At 42.2% G+C, this 18,100-nt stretch overlaps 1 protein-coding gene across 1 annotated transcript in view; it reads left to right on the forward strand.

Annotated features, from left to right (window-relative positions):
- Positions 1 to 18,100, forward strand: part of lamc3 (laminin, gamma 3) — a 131,429-nt gene that overhangs the window by 96,026 nt on the left and 17,303 nt on the right. The window contains exons 13-17 of the mRNA XM_080476718.1: positions 11,647 to 11,835; positions 13,122 to 13,367; positions 15,117 to 15,270; positions 15,417 to 15,559; positions 15,733 to 15,911. Of these exons, the coding sequence (XP_080332844.1) occupies positions 11,647 to 11,835; positions 13,122 to 13,367; positions 15,117 to 15,270; positions 15,417 to 15,559; positions 15,733 to 15,911 (911 nt within the window). The remainder of the gene's footprint in view (positions 1 to 11,646; positions 11,836 to 13,121; positions 13,368 to 15,116; positions 15,271 to 15,416; positions 15,560 to 15,732; positions 15,912 to 18,100) is intronic.

Below are 18,100 nucleotides of genomic sequence, written 5' to 3' on the forward strand. Positions count from 1 at the left end.
GCTTCACATCAGAACAACTTGATCTTTAAAGATCATTGAGCCCAAAGTTGTAGTGTTACAATTTACAGCCAAATAATGTGGATCATAAAATTGTGCATAATTAAAAAGTAGCAATGAGAGCAATGAAATAGTGCCATAATAACTATTAAATTGTTTTGAAAACGTCTATATTTTCACAAATCCAAACAATTACGACTGAAAATGACTATAATCTCGACATCAAGTCCAAATCCATTGAAATCCTTTGGCGCAAAATACAGTGAAATGTCCCAAAAACTATAACTGTTGCTAAAATGCATTTTTAATTTAAAATTTTTTACAAACTCACCCATGACAGCATGGCTTTGAGGCTATTTTGATAGGAATGAGGCAACAAGCTTTTATGGTAGGATAATTGATATCTCAGCTTGGGTCTCCGTGTTGTGTTGCATCTGCTACTTAATGAATTTGTGAAAAATAAATAAATAAATCCATGTTTTGTGTAAAACGTAATTTTTATTTTTTTCAAAATTGGCTCTTATTATGAACTTGAATTCATATAAACTTGACTTATTTCACATTGCCTTTTACACTTTACATCTCCTGCAAGGGGGAAAATGCATACATAATTTGCAACAAAGTTTAGTGTGATAAGAAGTGACCTAACACTTATATAAGCTTGAGGAAACATGCTTTTTAATATTATGGGATGGCAGCGCATGTTTTTACAAGTCAAAAGATGGATATTGCCATTCCAATAATAGCAAGTCATCGTATTGACAGTTTAGTCAAAGTGTTGATAACAGCGGTTACTTTTCTAGGATATAAAACCGACCCAAGTTGCCTGTGAAGAAATGAAGCCATGCCGAAGCACTCAGCCAGCAGTACATGAGACGAGGGATCATCAGAGGTTGTTGAGACAATATTTTCTGTCACTGTGCCTTTGAGAGGGCGCAGGGAACAGAGAGAGATGCAGGCTGTTTGACTGAAGCATTTTTCTCTGTCTTTCTAGAACTGACATTCAGTCATCATCGCTTCAAGGGAACGCAACTCAGTCATCCCTCAGGAGCTTTGGCAAGCCATCACTCAAACTGAGAACTGGATGGCTGTACTAATACAGAAATATCCTCATTTCACGCAACTAATCTTCATAATAGCAGCTAAACTAGAAGCCTTCTATTTAACGTGACACGTTTTTAAATTTTTTTTTTTTTATAGGAGATAATAACAGCAGCCGTAGTTTTCCTTTAGATTCATATCCTAAACGCGACGTCCCGTAAATGAGGGAAGTAAAACAGCAGCTGTTGGCTGTGTAAACAACTCAACCTCTACCCAGTTATTTATACGCGCGTGTCTGGGAATGTGTACATCGCGCGCCCGTTCTTGTTCTTCGTCATCTCCACGCTATCTGGCGCTCACAGCTTTAAACAACTCTTTCCAGGAGCAGACGAGTATCCCATCCAGGGTCCCCACCCTCACTCTTTTTATCTTTCCTCAATCTCTTTCTACCCCCCCCCCCCCCCCCCAACTTAAAGTCTCAAAGATCTGACCTAGTTGAAGAGATGCCTGAAGCTTTGGCTGAGTGTGTGTGTGTGTGTGTGTGTGTGTGTGTGTGTGTGTGTGTGTGTGTGTGTGTGTGTGTGTGTGTGTGTGTGTGTGTGTGTGTGTGTGTGTCCGGAAGCAAGTCTGGTATCACCGCCTGCCTGCCTCTTCCCTAATTAGACTTGTTAACCGTCTCTCGGCTAATGACGTCTAATTTGCTTGCAGATTTCCTGTGTCTCTCATGTCTCTCTTCCATCTGAATCTCTCTCTCTCTCTCTCTCTCTCTCTCTCTCTCTCTCTCTCTCTCACACACACACACACACACACACACACACACACACACACACACACACACACACACACACACACACACACACACACACACACACACACACACTCTTGTTAAGTACACTCCCCAGCCAGCATGTTGCAGTCTCCAGCTTCCTTCCTTCTCTCAGCTCTGACCACACCTGCTCTCCCCAGTCTCACCTCCCACAGGGGAAAATGCATATATAAGGATTTATGGGAGCTTCATGCAGGTCCGACGTCAATCAGTGTGGCAGTGGTTTTCTGAAAGTTAAGAAATGCACTTGCTCTGTGCTTTTTATACTACAAGCATATATAATGAGACTCCCTCTCACTTCAGTGAAATCGACGATAAAACTTTATGGCAACAGTTGTAACGATTGTTCGATGCTTTAACAGCATAAAACAACCTAACAGCTCTACAGCAAATGTGCATAAATGTGGTAGTGTGATATTAAATTGTGCCTCATGAGCTTGCTTGATCTCGTCCCCAACTTGGTTGATGTATGAGATGACAGGCTTGTTTGTTTGTTTTACAGCTAAAAAAAAAGAGAAGTGAAGTCTGTCATCTTTTAGCAAATGTATGCTTATACAGGCAAATCACAGATTTCCCCCTTCATGACATCATGCGGGGAAATAACCACTCCTTTTGGTTGACGGTATTACCTTCTCTCACAGGTAGATAATAATGACTACTGATAAGCTGAATAAATTCAGTGTAACTGTAACAGTTACCTCATCTGTATATATGGTACCGCATGGTACCAGAATGCCATGTCTTCTCCAGGGTTGCCAGACATGACTCACTGTTTCCAGCCCAAACACAACATCAAACTCGCCCACCTCAATATAAACCAGACCAAATCTAAACCTCTGTAAAACCTCATGTAAAAAACAACCAATTATATGTGTGTGAAAGAACACGTCACAAGCGCACAACTACACTAAATAAACAAAGAGAAAAGGAAAGACAAACAGGCTCCCCAAGAAGCGCAACTGGTCAGAAACCTGTCCAATCTGGCAACACTGATCTTCTCCCCAAGTGGAGCCTGGAGGAAGGAGTGGACAGACTCAGCTCATTGTACAGACACAGAAACAGCCTGTTCTCACTAGAGCTCACGAGAGGGACTTTTAGACTTTATGAAATTCAGGACCAAAGCTGGATTTGGGGAATTGCACTTTGAATACAATGTTGTCGGGCCTCTGAAACTGTTGAACGACTGTAGAATATGGGACCTTTAATGACTTAAAATCACAGTAATCCTCAGACTGGAGGTTGTGGCACTGGAATATAATCAGAATAGTTCCTGTCCTCTGTCTTTTCCACACTTGCAGACCTGCACACACATGCATTTCAATATGTTTTGAAAATACTTGCATGGTTCACACAGCATGCAAATGACGAGCAGGTGTTAAATATGGAACACGCTGTGTCCTCTGAGTCATGGATCAAACCTGCCTCTTGTGTTGCGTCCTCTGGACGGACACCCGTGTGCTGAATAGCATTAGGCGAACTGTCAGTAAAGAAAGCTCATCAAAACTAGCCTTTCCTTTCAAATTTAATGACGCAGGCATGTGCAAATCTGATGACCTGCTGTTTTTTTTTTTTTCCTGTTTAATGAAAAATAAGAAGGAAAGCAAACAATCTGCATGAGCTCTCCGTGAATGTATAAGTTCGGGTCAAGGGGAACTATCAAAGTAAGTTGATGAGAATCGCCCCGTTCATCATTTGTCTCACGGAGGGCGGACCAACCTGCTGTTACTTCTATCAGAATCTTAATTGCTGTATAATTACCTAACGACTTGTATCATCACGCAGGGTGTGCCCAAAGACAAAACTGTGATGGAATTTATTCACTGGCTGCCGGGGGGGGGGGGGGGGGGGGGGGGGGGGGGCAATGGTGCTTCATAATCATGATTTATTCACACTCTCTGGGTCGTGTCGGTTCTGTTTGCTCCTGCGCAACACAACAGATTGGAAATGTTAATATTTGTGGTGGAGCGAGCAAGTTGTGATCCCTCCCCCGAGCTCCGGCACTGCAGGAGCTGATGGAGCCAAACATATGTCCTTCTCATTCCAAAAAAAAAAAAAGAAAGGATGCCAACTTACTTTTAGTCCACTGTGTACCACTTCAATAGTTAAGCTTCCACATAGTGGCAATTAGAGATACAACATCTATTGGATAAAGGACATAATTTATATGCTAAAGAGTGTGGTGGGGGGGGTTGATTGTAATGTAAAGATAAAATGGAGACACTCAATTGTCTCTGCAGCACAAACTGTAGGGAAATGCTCATCAATCACCTCAGCAAATGAAATACATGATGCCCTCAGAGCTCTGCAGGATATCGAGTGTTGGAGCTGCCCTTTTAGCGCCGTCTCTTAACTGACAGTCCTTCAGGGTGCCCCACATTTATTTTCACATCTCCAGAGAAGAATTGCCATCCGAGGAGAATGGCCCTTGTGCGTGGATGGAACAGGTCAAAACCGGACGGTGCAGGGTCACTCTTCAAAGTCACAATGCGATTTATGAGCGATTCCTCCTCGTAAATAACTGCACAATGCGACGAGCAGCTTAACTGTTCTCTTAAGGAATCACTGATCAACCGTTACATATGAGCTTCTAATGCTGATCGTCACTTTATCTTGGCACCTGTTAGTGAGCGGGATTTATGAGGCGGCATGTTAGCATCGTGTCCTTAACGCTGACGCATAAGAAGCAAAAAACTAAACTACAATTCAGTTTCTTCTGATTTCTTTTGGTCTAATACTATTTTTAATTCATCTGTAATAATGTTTTTTACATATAAAATTAATGCTTTTTCCTTGACACATTCAAACGTTTTGGCTAAAAATGTGTTTATTAATCTTTTTTTTAAGAAAAATTAAGATTCTGTAGTGATGATCATGATGACAAACAGGGCCTGTTTCCTACATGCTTGCAGTTTGGTCAAATGTTTTGCCTGATTAAATATTTGCACTTTTTGGACAAATGCAAAAAGGGAACAATGTAATGTTTAAAATGTCAACGCAATATCTCCTTTTGTACACTGAGGAAATTAAAGCCCTAAAATTATTCGACAAAGACTAAATTGTGATGGCACGAGATAGAACATGTTCAAAACTGAAAATCTTTTAGTGCTGGGGTGTCAAGCTCATTTATACTTCAGAGCATTATGATATATAAATATCTAGAAGTCTAAATCTCGGTCTTTGTTTTAGTACAGCAAAGTATTAATATATTACTAAATACACATTTAATGAACTATCCTTTTACAACTCATGAGAAACCTGAAATTTGAAAAAAGAAAACCTGCAACAGCATTGCACCATGTGCATTCCAACATACAGATCATAGTGGACTTTTTAATAAACGGTTTAAATCCTCAAAGGCATGAAACGTTTCATCACATGTAGCTGGAACTCAAAATATAGTAGCCTTAGTTCATATTATGGCCAGAAAAACTTTAAACAAACTAAAGTGGAAAGAAAATAAGTTGTGCCCCTGTCTTGGGTAATTCAAGTCCTGCAGTGATCAATGTCTCTCTAAAATGGTCCAAAGTAGGAAAATAAGGTGATGGAGGAGCCTGAGGAGTGACGACATGATCATGTTATCCAGAAAGACAGAAAGTTGAAGCCGTTTCGGATGGAAAGTCATGACTTTTTTGGGGCTGCGAATAGGAAGCGGCGACACAATATTAGGCAGTGGGAGGGAGTCATAATTCTAATCTGGAAGACGTCTTCATTCGCATTCATTTTCGGTGAGCTACGTCGTAGGTTGTGGAAAGTTTTCCCTGTCTGAACTAATTTTATCAAGAGAAAGGTCAAAACCTTTTCAAATCAGCAAGCCTTGACAGTGTGACTGGAAACCCGAGACAGGCAAAGATGGAGTGTGCGCACATTGTTTATCTTCCAGTTTATTCTGTGTTGAATAAGTGCGCTGGTTGTGAGGAGATAAGTGAAGCGTGCCCAATAGGATCAGCAGTAGAAATTACAGAGAGAGAATTATTGTAACAGACTACATCAGTCTTTTTTTTTTTTAACGCTCTTTCTCAGTTCCTTTTCCCTTCACTGTCGCTCCTCATATCCCATCAAGCCGATACAGGCCAGGCATCTTAGGGCTTAGCCTGCAACAAATACAGCCCACCAGAGAGATTAAGGGACTGAATAAACCGGCGCCAGAGCCAGATTCACTCTGTATCACTTCTTCTGCCTCAACTTTCTCCCAAAGATTTTTCTAACTAATGACCTCAGAGAGCTCAAGATGGCATTTAAGCAGACATTTGGGGAAAGCATGCCCCGGCTTCCTCTGTCTCATGCCAAAGTGCCCCTTTGTTGGTAAACACTGACTCACAGTAGCCTCCATTATTACTTAGCATGCTAATGAGCAGCATGTTTGGTCATTTCGGCATCGGCGCCCTAATTGATGCAATGAGACAGGTAGTCTGGAGAGTGGCCTTTATGAGGTCGACTTCAATGCATTTTCGCTGCAGGAGACCTCGGTGGTTTGTTCCCCTTCACAGACCTCGACCATGAATTAAAAAAAAAAGAAAGAAAAGAAAAAGAAAGCATTCGTTTTCCAGCCTCCTCCAACAGACTGCAGTGGGCGTGACATTTAGCTATGCAAAACCACTGCGCATTATTCAAAAATTTGGCCCGGCACAAATGTCAAAGTGAAACACAAGCAATATGCTGTTATGAAACACAACAAAGACCAGACAGACTTTTTTGCTCCGCTGTTTTGGAGCGGGTTTACCCTCTGCAGCCAGGTACGTGTGGTCAGTGGGAGGAAGCTGGACGGTGGCTGGCGTTCTTATTAGCCACTGGATTAGTGGCAAATCTGACTTGAATGTGAGCTATAACACCTGACTTACCTCAAAGCCTTTAAAGAATCGCTCAGCCGTCAGTCTTCAGGTGAAATATGTGGATTTTCCGCCACAAATGAAGACAAAATTGATTGGATCAATCTGCTTTTTCAAATCCTCATGAAATGAGATAGCTAAGGTCACCACAGTAAAATGACTGGAGCGAGCACTCGGTAGAGCGATTCCTTTCGCCAATGCCACCTTGCACTGTTAAGGTTAAGTCGTGTTCTGATGGTTCCCATTCTTTTGTGTTACTTGAACATGTGGATTTTCAAAATTCAGATTTATCTGCTGCAGCACTTCGATACGTTTTGAGCAAACCATTTAGCATGTTTTAAGCAGGTTTTTAACAAATCGGGATATTCATTTTGTTGTTTTACTGCTTGATATCCAAAACTTATTTGTATCATGTGAAGCGATATCAATTTAAAAAACTCATTGGACAGAGACGATTTTAGATTTCTCGGTTTGATCCTTTTCTGTGTAGATATTACATGCTCTCGCCTGTTATAGTCCGACACTCTGGATCTTGGGAGAACGTCAAACAGTGTGTTCTGTAAATTGGTCTCTTTGAATTTAGTGTTTATGTTCCCTGTGAGGGACGACTTACTGTACCTGCACCATTTACCCACTGTCACCTGGAAAAAGTAGTAAAATTGATGGATGATTTATATATATTTTTCAGCTATGAAGGGACAATGATCATCATGATGATTGTCAAAGTTGTTTCCGGGGTTGACCATCAACACCGAACTCGACACGTCATTGACTGAACCTGCTGACAATTATTTTGTTCTAAATAAATATTCTGTAAAATCTAATCCCCAAATTGTGAAGGGAAAAACTAAACGTGATTCATAGAAAGCCAATGACAAGCCCAAAAACAGTAGAAATTAATGAAAGTACCAACGTCTTCACCTGAGGACACAGAAACGCCACAGATTAAAGCCTGAGACAAATGTCTCCCCTTCGGATAATTATTTGGCAGCTTGTTCGACCTTCCTCATGAATGCGCTGACATTTCCTTGACACTGATTTTGACTGAAATGTACTGTAAGTCATTTATCCAGCTCCTCTGTGTGGCAAGCAGGCAAATCAGAGCCTCAGCGAGACAACATGAGCTACGGCCACTATTGTTAGAGGTCCCATCCCTGACACCCAGGGGCCTTGGCCATAACAATTTGGCTGACAGCCTCCACACAAAACAGCGATGGATGCATTTATTTTCCTCAGTCACAGTATGGCCAAACATATTTCTTCCATCACCCACATTGCACATATCATGTATGGGGGTGTTGAAGAGAATATACTGGCACCCCCATCTCCACCACATTTGGAAGCCACATCTGCAGCAGCAGGCACTAGAAGCATATCTGTGTTAAATTAGAGAACAACATCGCCATCGAAGAGTCCCGCTGCAGATTTAACCCATGAGGCTGCAGAGCTGCACACACACACACACACACACACACACACACACACACACACACACACACACACACACACACACACACACACACACACACACACACACACACACACACACACACACACACACACACACACACACACACACACACACACACACACACACACACACACACACACACAGTCATCCACTTTCTGCTTTATTTCCTCCCCTCCCTCATTAGAAGATGGTGTTCCCATGCATTAGTAAATACATTCCCCCGGCCCGAAGCTTTTCAGTGGTCCTGTGGGGGAAAGAGACAAGACGTCTCGAAAAGCTCCTGTTTGAGACCATAATGCTGCGGGTCCGCCGCTTATATCGTACAAACAAGCGATTTGTGTCGACGGTTTCGTCTTGATTTTTTTTTCCGGTTTGTGCACGTGTGTCGAAGTGGAATGTCGCCCAAATGCTCGCAAAGTTCCCTCGCCCACATGTTCCTTTGAACTCGTGGCCCTTGTTTAGCTTGAGTGTCTGGCCCCACATGCTGCGATTCTTTCCCAGGAAGACCTCCCAAGATGGTGCAGGACGACACGCAACGATCTTCTGGATCTGGAGTTTGGACAGAAAATAAATCTGGAGACTTGAGAGAAACGATTCTGATAACAGGAAAGAGCAGGGATCTGATCCTATTACACCCCCCCCCATCACCACCACCACCACCCTAAACAAAAACATGTTTAAAATCCATTTCTGGTTGGATATCCTCTCTCGCTTTCCGTCGGGTTCGGAGGCTTTTACAAACATTGATAACCACTATCTTCGGAGGAGCTACTCGCTGCACTTTGTTTGAGGGGAACACTGAATGATGCTCGAGCGTGAACACGGTGAATGGGAGCATCCTGGGGTGGATAGAGATGGGCACTTTTGCGAAGCGGTACGCCTTTCATTTGTGTCCTGGCAGCTATCTCACAGTGATGCATTCCAAATGTATTCGTATCCTCCATGAGTAGGTACATTAATGAAGTGCATTAGCCGTATAGGTGTGTGTGTGTGTGTGTGTGTGTGTGTGTGTGTGTGTGTGTGTGTGTGTGTGTGTGTGTGTGTGTGTGTGTGTGTGTGTGTGTGTGTGTGTGTGTGTGTGTGTGTGTGTGTGTGTGTGTGTGTATACAATGAGGGGCATGGAGGAGGGATGGATGTGCACCGAGTATAAGCAGGAGGAAAGAAAGAGGTGCATATGATGGAGGCCTCCTCTACAAGTAGAAAATGAAATAAAAAAAATCTCTGACTACTTGTTTCCCATACAGAAATATTGCTTTGCCATCACAGAACAGACAAGCAGAGTTCAGGCGGAGAGCGGAGCAGTGAAGTGCAGTGCTCCATAGCTGAAAGGGGAGGCGTACGAGAGGCTGAGAGCAGAATAGAGGGATTGTGTGGATTTGTCAAAGGATTCAAAGTGTGCGGCTAGAAAGGGGAGCTTCACTGAAATCCCAATTCATTCAAGGCTGAATGAACGGTCATTGATTCATTGATAAAATTGTTCTTAAGGGACATTATGAAGTAACGCTGACGAGCATGACGATGAGGACGGTCACGTGGGGACGGGATCTCGCCATCCAGCCACGTTTTGTGGTGCGTGCCGTTGGCTTTACCCGGGGAGCCCGGCGGAATGATAATGAACGCCGAAGAGGCCCTCGGTGTGTCTCCGCCGCCTCATATCACGCTCAGTCATCTTCACACTGAGTAAAGTCAGCACATTTCTGCTGCCGTTAAATTTACTATGGCTCATTGGGGATTGACACTGCACACCATCAGTGTCATAATGCCCTGAGAAATTCAAGAAAGAGTCACTTCTTTATGCTGGGAACAATCATTACGGCTAAATACTTTGTTTAAATGGCTGGCATTACAACTCACCTCAGCAAAGAGATGGTACTTCTTTCTTTTTTCTTTTTTTTTAACCCAGAAGTCCACACTTCATCAGGCAATTAGATAATTGTTCCCCCTAATGGCTTTGTCATCAATTTAGCTTCACTGGCGTTATTCTATCTTCAGTACTTGTTCTTACTTGTCTTTGTGCTTAACAGGGCTTTTATTTAGTGACGGGATACTCCGATGGCGGTGACCCCCCCCCCCCCCCCAATACCTGAAAGCGAGAACTTCCTCCAGTCTCCTGCACTGTATGGGCTGATTTTAAAAAAGCTACAAGGGAAGTTTTAATGAGAGCCCTGTAAAATTGTGCATGCCTGCAGATTATTTACTATGCACCCATATCTCATTTATGTGCTCCATAAAATCAGCCCAATTATTGTTATCAGCCAATTTACCGCCACCCCCCTCCCAAAAGAATCTTATTTTTCAGACGTTTGTTGAATACTAAAAGCAGAAAAAAGTAAATATCTTTTCTCTGTGACGCACAGAAAAACCCAAATCAAGCTTTTTTTGTTTTTTGTGCAAGAAATGCACAAAATGTGTGCTCATTGCCATTTAATGACAAATTTAACTTTGTAAGCATCTTAGCACTTTTCTTTTTATGGCTTTTCAAAGAGCGTTAATGCTTATTACTTTTTTTTTTCTTTTTTCTGTGAGCTTTAGCCACTCAGTTATTAAATTAAAGTGCCACATCGTATCACGTCAGATTCTCTGTTTCATTTCCGAAGTTGCTGTTGCACAAATTCTGTCGATTTTGAGGGTGTATGTGGGTTCGATCACCCCCCCCCCAATATAAAGAATACTCACACATAATATCAGTGCCTCCACTGCGGGGGAATATTCCCTCTGATTATCGTGTCAAATCATTTCCAAACTGCCTGTAGCTTAATGGAGTTGAGACGTGGAGTGAAGGCCTGCAGGTCTCCTCGGTAAACAGACTGGAAACCACGAGGGATTCGCGGTACATACGTCCGCATCCACACATGTTGCACGTGAGCGGAGGCCTTTTAAAGTGGTTTAGCGCTTCAAGTTATTTTTCTAAGGTTTTATTTTTTTTTTTAAAAACACACACACACACACACAACAGTTTGTTTTGAAGACGTCATCGAATTGGTAATCTCTCCCACTTGGTGGGGGAATTGCTTTAGTTCTTGAAGGTCTTTCGAACTGCATTTGGCTCATATATTTCCCAAAGCAATTATAGTCGGGGTGAATTTAGTTGTCTTCTGCTCTCCTCGGCGGGCTGTGGGGAAGGATTTTTTTTCTTATATATATAACAGAATTGGGCTGTGGATTGGAGTATTTGTGTGGGGTTGCTACAAGTGACTGTCAGAGACACAGCGCCCTCTGCTGGTGATGGGGGAAACATCTGCCGGCATGGGCAGAAATCCTCTTCATTGTTGGGTAGGGGAGGGGTGTGGGGCAATAAACAACTAAATGTTCTCTCTCTTTTTTTTTTTTTTTCTTTTTTTTTTTTTTTACAATGAATCACATTATTTATTGTTTACTGGATGGACAAAAAAAAAAAAAGAAGAAGATGCTCTGTCCGCCCACCCTGTGTGTGTCCGAGCAGGTGTGTTTAATGAGCGACTCTTCCTCTCTGTGTTTGTTTTCAGGTGTGTGTGAGTGCTCACACTTCACCACCGGGGTGACCTGCGAGCGCTGCCTGGAGGGTTACCACGGCAACGCTTTGATTGGCACACCCGGTGACTGTCAGCCTTGCCCTTGCCCGGGCCGCACCAGCTGTGCCCAAATTGCAGAGATGGGACAGGTGGTCTGCACCAACTGCCCCGCAGGACAGACAGGTGACATGACGGACTGACGTTTTAGAACGTGTCTGTGAGATTTTTATTTCTTTTTTTCTGACAGTGAAGATTTAAAGTCAAAAAGCATACGGATGGCAACATTTCCAAGGTTGAGTAATGCCACGGCAGTGTGAAAGGAGCGGGAACAATAAACTGAAGGACTTCTTAAAGCGCATTGTCATATTACATTAATACATTTAACACACATAGAAATCAATCCTGTAAAAATATCCAATTATGCCAATGATAATTTTGACCGTTTGAATGTCAAAGCCAAAAACTTAATAACTTACCAAATAGTGTCATGAAATATTTGAGCCAATATTGCATAAAAATGTGATAAATTATGTGCTTATCACTGCTTACCATTGATTTGGCATTGTTAGCAACTGTAGCTGATAAGTAATTTTACTTATTTTCTTGAAAATATTATTTTTTTTGCAGATTTTGTGCAGTTTGCTTATCAAAACTAATCACATTGAATAGGTGTTTTATCATAATATTGAGAAATGTTAAAGTTATTGGCTTTATTACATTACAGATGGCCAAATTAATTACCCATTATTGCAATATTTCTCATTACACATGCATGTGCAGGGTTGGGAATATTTATGTGTTATGAATTAAAGTGCTAGTAATCAATTGAGATTACATAATGATGACGTTAATTTGTAGAGCTGCTCTTAGCTTTAACATTAGACAAAGCTGTTATCTTAATTATTACTATATCACTAAAGCTGTGAAGGAATACGTCATTATAGCAACATATAAGATGCCCAACTGTAATTAGCCATCAGCCAGTTCGCATTACCATCAAATTACTAAACTTAAATCAACATTGGCTTATTTAGTGAAAGTCTGTATTGTTTAACAGCTGCTACCAAGATCTTCTTGAAAATAACTGATCCAGCGTCTCCAAGATTTTATCTCCCCTGTGATGAGAAGAATTCGGCGGAATGGGAGATATGTACACCAGAGGGATTGTTTTATTTTCCCCATTACATGCAAATTGCACCTTGATTGACAGTAAACACAGTAAATAATGAGCTTTATGTCAAGATCACAGTAAGGAGAATATTTCCAAAAGACAGCTTGATACTGAGGAAACGGAGCCTTCAGATCGTCTCATTTGCAGGGTGCTGTCAGTCTCCAGTGCCACCTGTGATTCAGTTTTTAATTTAATTATAACAGACTTTGAGGTGACACCAAGACTGACCTCCAGCTGCGTTTTGGCTCAGTCATTCATCAAACTCCTGCCCACCTCTCTCACCTTTCGCCTTGCGTAGGGACGCGCTGTCAGATGTGTGAGGACGGTTACTATGGTGACCCGCTGGGACAGTCTGGGGCAGCTCAGCCGTGTGCGAGATGCAACTGCAATGGCAACGTGGATCCCAACGCGGTGGGAGTGTGTGACCGCGTCACTGGCCGGTGTCTGAAGTGCCTGGGACACACGGAGGGCGACAACTGCCAACAATGCCAGCGGGGTTTCTACGGCGACGCCCTCGCCCAGACAGCCGGACCGAAGTGCAAGCGTGAGTAACCGAAAACTGAACACTCCACCCGACGGCGATCAGGTTTTCTTGCAGGAGGAAGATATATGTTGTAACAACAATACATGATGACGTTTGTCAGTTTCCACAGAAACGGTGAAAACATTGTAGTTTTCATGTAGAGCCACTAGTGGGGGCTGTTGTTTGTCGTTGTAATGAAAACACACACACATCCATGCACGGAATAACACACTCTAAACGTTAATGGCGATTACACAGACATTTGTATGGACAGACAAGGAAGTTGGATTGATTTTCAGTGTGACTCTCAACTATAAAAGTCCCAGGAGAATATGGACGGGGAGTCATGACACTCTGGAGGCCGCCATTGTTGTCCATCTACTCGTGCATGTGCAATAGCTAGATATTCTTTGCCATTTTATTTTCCATCAAAATGGAATTTTGATACGATGGCCCTGGAGAAATATTGGTGAAAACAATAGACAAATATACCTACCAAAACATTTATTTAAAAGATGCATTAAAAACTAAGTAAAATCAATAGATAGAAATCATATTGCACAGCCCATTTCAGGATAATATTTCCCAGCACGACGGCAGTCTTTCGTGTAACAGTCCTGTGTAGGTGTGGGTGAGGAGGGGGGAGATATTCTGATGAGTTCAGCAGTCTTGTGTAATGCAGGAAAAAACTTCTGTAAACATGGTTGAAAAATCCAACCAAGGCATTATAGACTATTTTTAACTGGAATGGCTTCTAAAAACAGGAAAACTTACGATAATTTTTTTTTACAAAAATCTAATATTTCATGTCTCATAACTGAAAAGTCTCCCTCAACCCTTATTTAAACCATCGGTTTTTTGACACCAAACATTTCAAATATGTGTGTGATTTCTCTCTGTGATGGATCGAGTTCCTCCGAACCTCCAAATTGTTTGTCTAATATTTCACTCTAACTGCAAACCCATGTGTGCAGTTAAACAAGTAGCATTGAGCACAAGCTTTACAGCAATCAGCCAAACAAAGATTACTTGAGTTTTTAGTATGTAACCTAAACAGTTCAGAGCAAAAACACATCGAATTATAATTCAAACAGGGGCAATTTTAGAACTGAATTAGCCAGAGGGGATTTTCAGGAATGCTTGCGCTCCCTCTTGAGAGCCACATGTTCTGTTAGGTTTTAACATTGCTCTGTTTAGAAAAGCAAAAAGCAGAAAATGAATGAATGAAATTGCATTAGAAGCTGCCCGGCCTTGAGTTGAGCTTTTCTGGGAGGAACGCAGAAATAGACTTTTCAGTCTGACTGGTATTTAGGAGTTTACATCCGACAGGTGGAGCTCACTTCAGTCATAAAAAGGAAAAGCTTATGGACGAACAAATGCCCGTGGATCAGAACAATAACCCCCCCGCCCCCCAAAAAAGAAAAAAAAAAAAAAGTAAGACGAAAGTGTTTAAATTGGCCAAATTCAAAAGAAGTCTAAGTGAATAAAACTCAAAACAAAGCCACAGAGGTAGACATAGATTCAAGGAATAATAATAACAGGAGCTTGTTCTTTGATTTTTCTTTACTTATTCACTTCTGCACTTATTCCCGCCTGTTCCTCTGTCCTGAACGCGTCAAATGAAGAATCCATACATCCCCCTTTTACTCATTTCCTCGCATTATCCCCTCAGCATGATAAGGTGATACATGACAGTAAAAAAAAATAAAAAATGAAAAAGTAATATCCTTCACGTTTCAACAGTTAAATTGCTTCATTTGTCTTCTCCAGCATGCGGCTGCAGTCCAGCAGGGACTTCAGGACATGTAAACGAATGCCACCCTCAGACGGGAAATTGCCACTGCCTCGGTCACGTGACCGGACGGGACTGCGGCCACTGTGAAGTCGGCTTCTTCAACCTGCAGCCGGGCCTTGGATGCGAAACGTAAACAAATGCAAAGCGCTGATTTAAAAAAAATTTAAAAAATTTTTTTGTTTGTTTAAATTGGATCAGTGTGTTAAAAGATGTCATAACTGCACTCAGAAAGTGAATTCGTCTTGGAGATATAATCCTCTCTGCCTTCCCTTTAGGTGCAAGTGTAATCCGATTGGCTCGTCATCGATGGCCTGCCATCCAATCACGGGGCAGTGTGTGTGTCGTGCGGGAGTGGAGGGGAGACTGTGCGATTCTTGCCGTGTGGGCTTCTTTGGATTCTCGTCACGAGGTTGCAGAGGTACAGCGCTTTACTTCAGGCATCAAAACTGCACTATTTGCCATCCTCTAATCCTTTAATACATCCCTCTAATACAGATCACACATGAAAGCATTTCTAATTCCTCAAATGTTTATTTCTGCTCCTTCCCTGTTATCCCCCTCTCATCCCGCTTTCACTCCGACCTCGCCCAGCCTGTAACTGTGACCCCATGGGCTCCATCTCCATGCAGTGTCACAGTAACGGTACCTGCCACTGCCGCGAGGGCTTTGTGGGTTACAAGTGTGACAAATGTGAGTTGAACTATTTCCACGACAGAGCCACACACCAGTGTGAGGAATGCCCCACGTGCTATGGCCTCGTGAAGAAACAGGTGAGTTGGACGGTTGCGTGTGATTGAGCGTGTTTACAAGTAAACGATTCAGCGCTTAGTGGTTTTAAACCTGCAATCTTATTTTGTTGATGTTGGGCTATAAAGTGAAGAAACAAGCTTTGTAATGATGAGTTATCAAAGCAACACGGAAAATGGTCAAATATTCATTTGAATGTACACCGATGCCTTCAGATGTACAGATTCAACAATGCATATCTCGAAGGAAGCGCGAGGACCAACACAACATTTCACATGTGTTTCTGATGTTATGGCCGATCATCGCATCAGAAAATACTAATTAAATCAACTTAGTTGAAGGTGCAGATCAGGACGCCAAAACAAAAAATCCAGCCAAACCACCAAGAAGAATGTGGATTTCTTAAAATAAATTTCTTTAGAGTAGCGACACAACACACGCCGAGACCAGAGGAGAGATACGCATCACTGATTCTGCCATGAAAGATAGAAACCTCATTGCTACCGAACTGGCCTCAAACAAGCACAACGCCACGGCTGTATTTTGCACCAGAAAGTTTAATCAAAATTGGCTTTAATTTGAGATAATAGTAGTTTTCTGCTGTAATTGTTCGAGTTCACACAAAAATATAGACCTTATCATCACGTATACTCTTCGCCACAACAAAGAAAAACTACAAAGTTTAAAGTGAAAGATTGTTATGGCACAATTTAACCGGTCCAGCCCACTTAAGATTTTTTTTTTGCTGTTTATTGTCTGACATGCAACTCAAAATTCTTTGCAATCTCTACGAGAGGAAACATCACATTCTTCCACTTTGAAAGAAACAATCGGTAAAAAGTTTGTTTTTTGTTTTTTAACTGACGTCACGTAATTGTAGTCTTGTGTACCATAATTCACCATTACGTGTACCATTCAGTTAAATATTACTGCAGCATGAATCACTTCAGTGAAAGTGCCTTCCACCCTGCATCTAATCCTCATTCTCTTCATCATCATCATCATCATCATCTGCATTCCTCCACGGTGCACGTGAAGGTTGTACATGTGTGTTTACCGCTTATAATGTTGCATCCATTCACATAAGTATTTTTTGCACTGTTGCATTTTGCAAGGTGCAATTTGTTCCTGGAATAGCCCGGCCCGCCTCTGGAGATCCTCGTGACAGCCACATGGCTCCTTTTATTTGGACATTGCAAGTAAACAGTGGATGTGCAGTGAAACAGAAAGAGACATTTGCCCCTAATGATCCCCTGCTCTGCTTCTTTGTGTCCCTTTGGATTTGTTGCTACCCACGTCGGTATGCTTAAGGTGCTGCGCACCTGCATTTGCCTTCTGGGGACAATCCAATACCGCCAACATGTTCCGTCTTTTCTCTGTACATATTCCTTGTTCTGGCTAAAGTGGCGGTATGTTCTCTCCGGACCCGGCTTGTACCCGCGTGAATGCATTTCCACAGTGTTAGCAATTCAGTGAACATCCCAACCCTTGTCTGCTCTGAACACCTGCAATTACTCTCACTGTCCTCAGTCTCCCCCAGCTCTCCCTTTCTGTCTCCTGCACTCTCTATCTTTCCGCTCACTTTTTTTTTTATTTTATTTTTTTTTGCCTGGCTTAAATACAGAAAGGAAAAAGATTTACAAGCACGGCGAGCGAAGGGTTGAAAAAGACAGAGATGCGTGATTGATGAGCAAGAGCAACATAAAGGAGAAACTTGAAAACTGAAGATAAGAGTCTGGAATACAATAATAAAGGGAAGAAGAAAAAACATATAGGAGACTTGTTCAAAGGCAAGTGCAGAGGAGCTGCACACATTGTTAAATTCACTGAAGCTGTAACCTTACTAACAGCCTCGGTTGTGTACTTATACAATCAGCGAGTGTGAGATTTATTTTATTTTTTTCTGCCAGGAGAGAACACACCTGACAATCACACCGGTGTGAAAAGCACACGGAGAAACAAGGCATGATCACAGCCTGATTACCGTCTCTTTTTATGGATCCGAACCATTTAACTGCCGGGGTCAACAAATTGCTGCCAATCACAGCACTTTCTTCACGTTTACCGACGTGGCCTTCCGTTCCCCCCAGAAGTCTTATGTAGTTATCTCGTGAAATGCTTTCCCTGGCCACATGCTGTGCAGAGAATAGTGAGTGGACGTGGATATGAAAACCCTATTCCGTCCTTATCCTGTTGTTGATATTCATTTATT

Source organism: Lipophrys pholis, assembly GCF_963383615.2.
Source record: "Lipophrys pholis genome assembly, chromosome: 12".
In the NCBI taxonomy this organism is placed as follows: Eukaryota; Metazoa; Chordata; class Actinopteri; order Blenniiformes; family Blenniidae; genus Lipophrys; species Lipophrys pholis.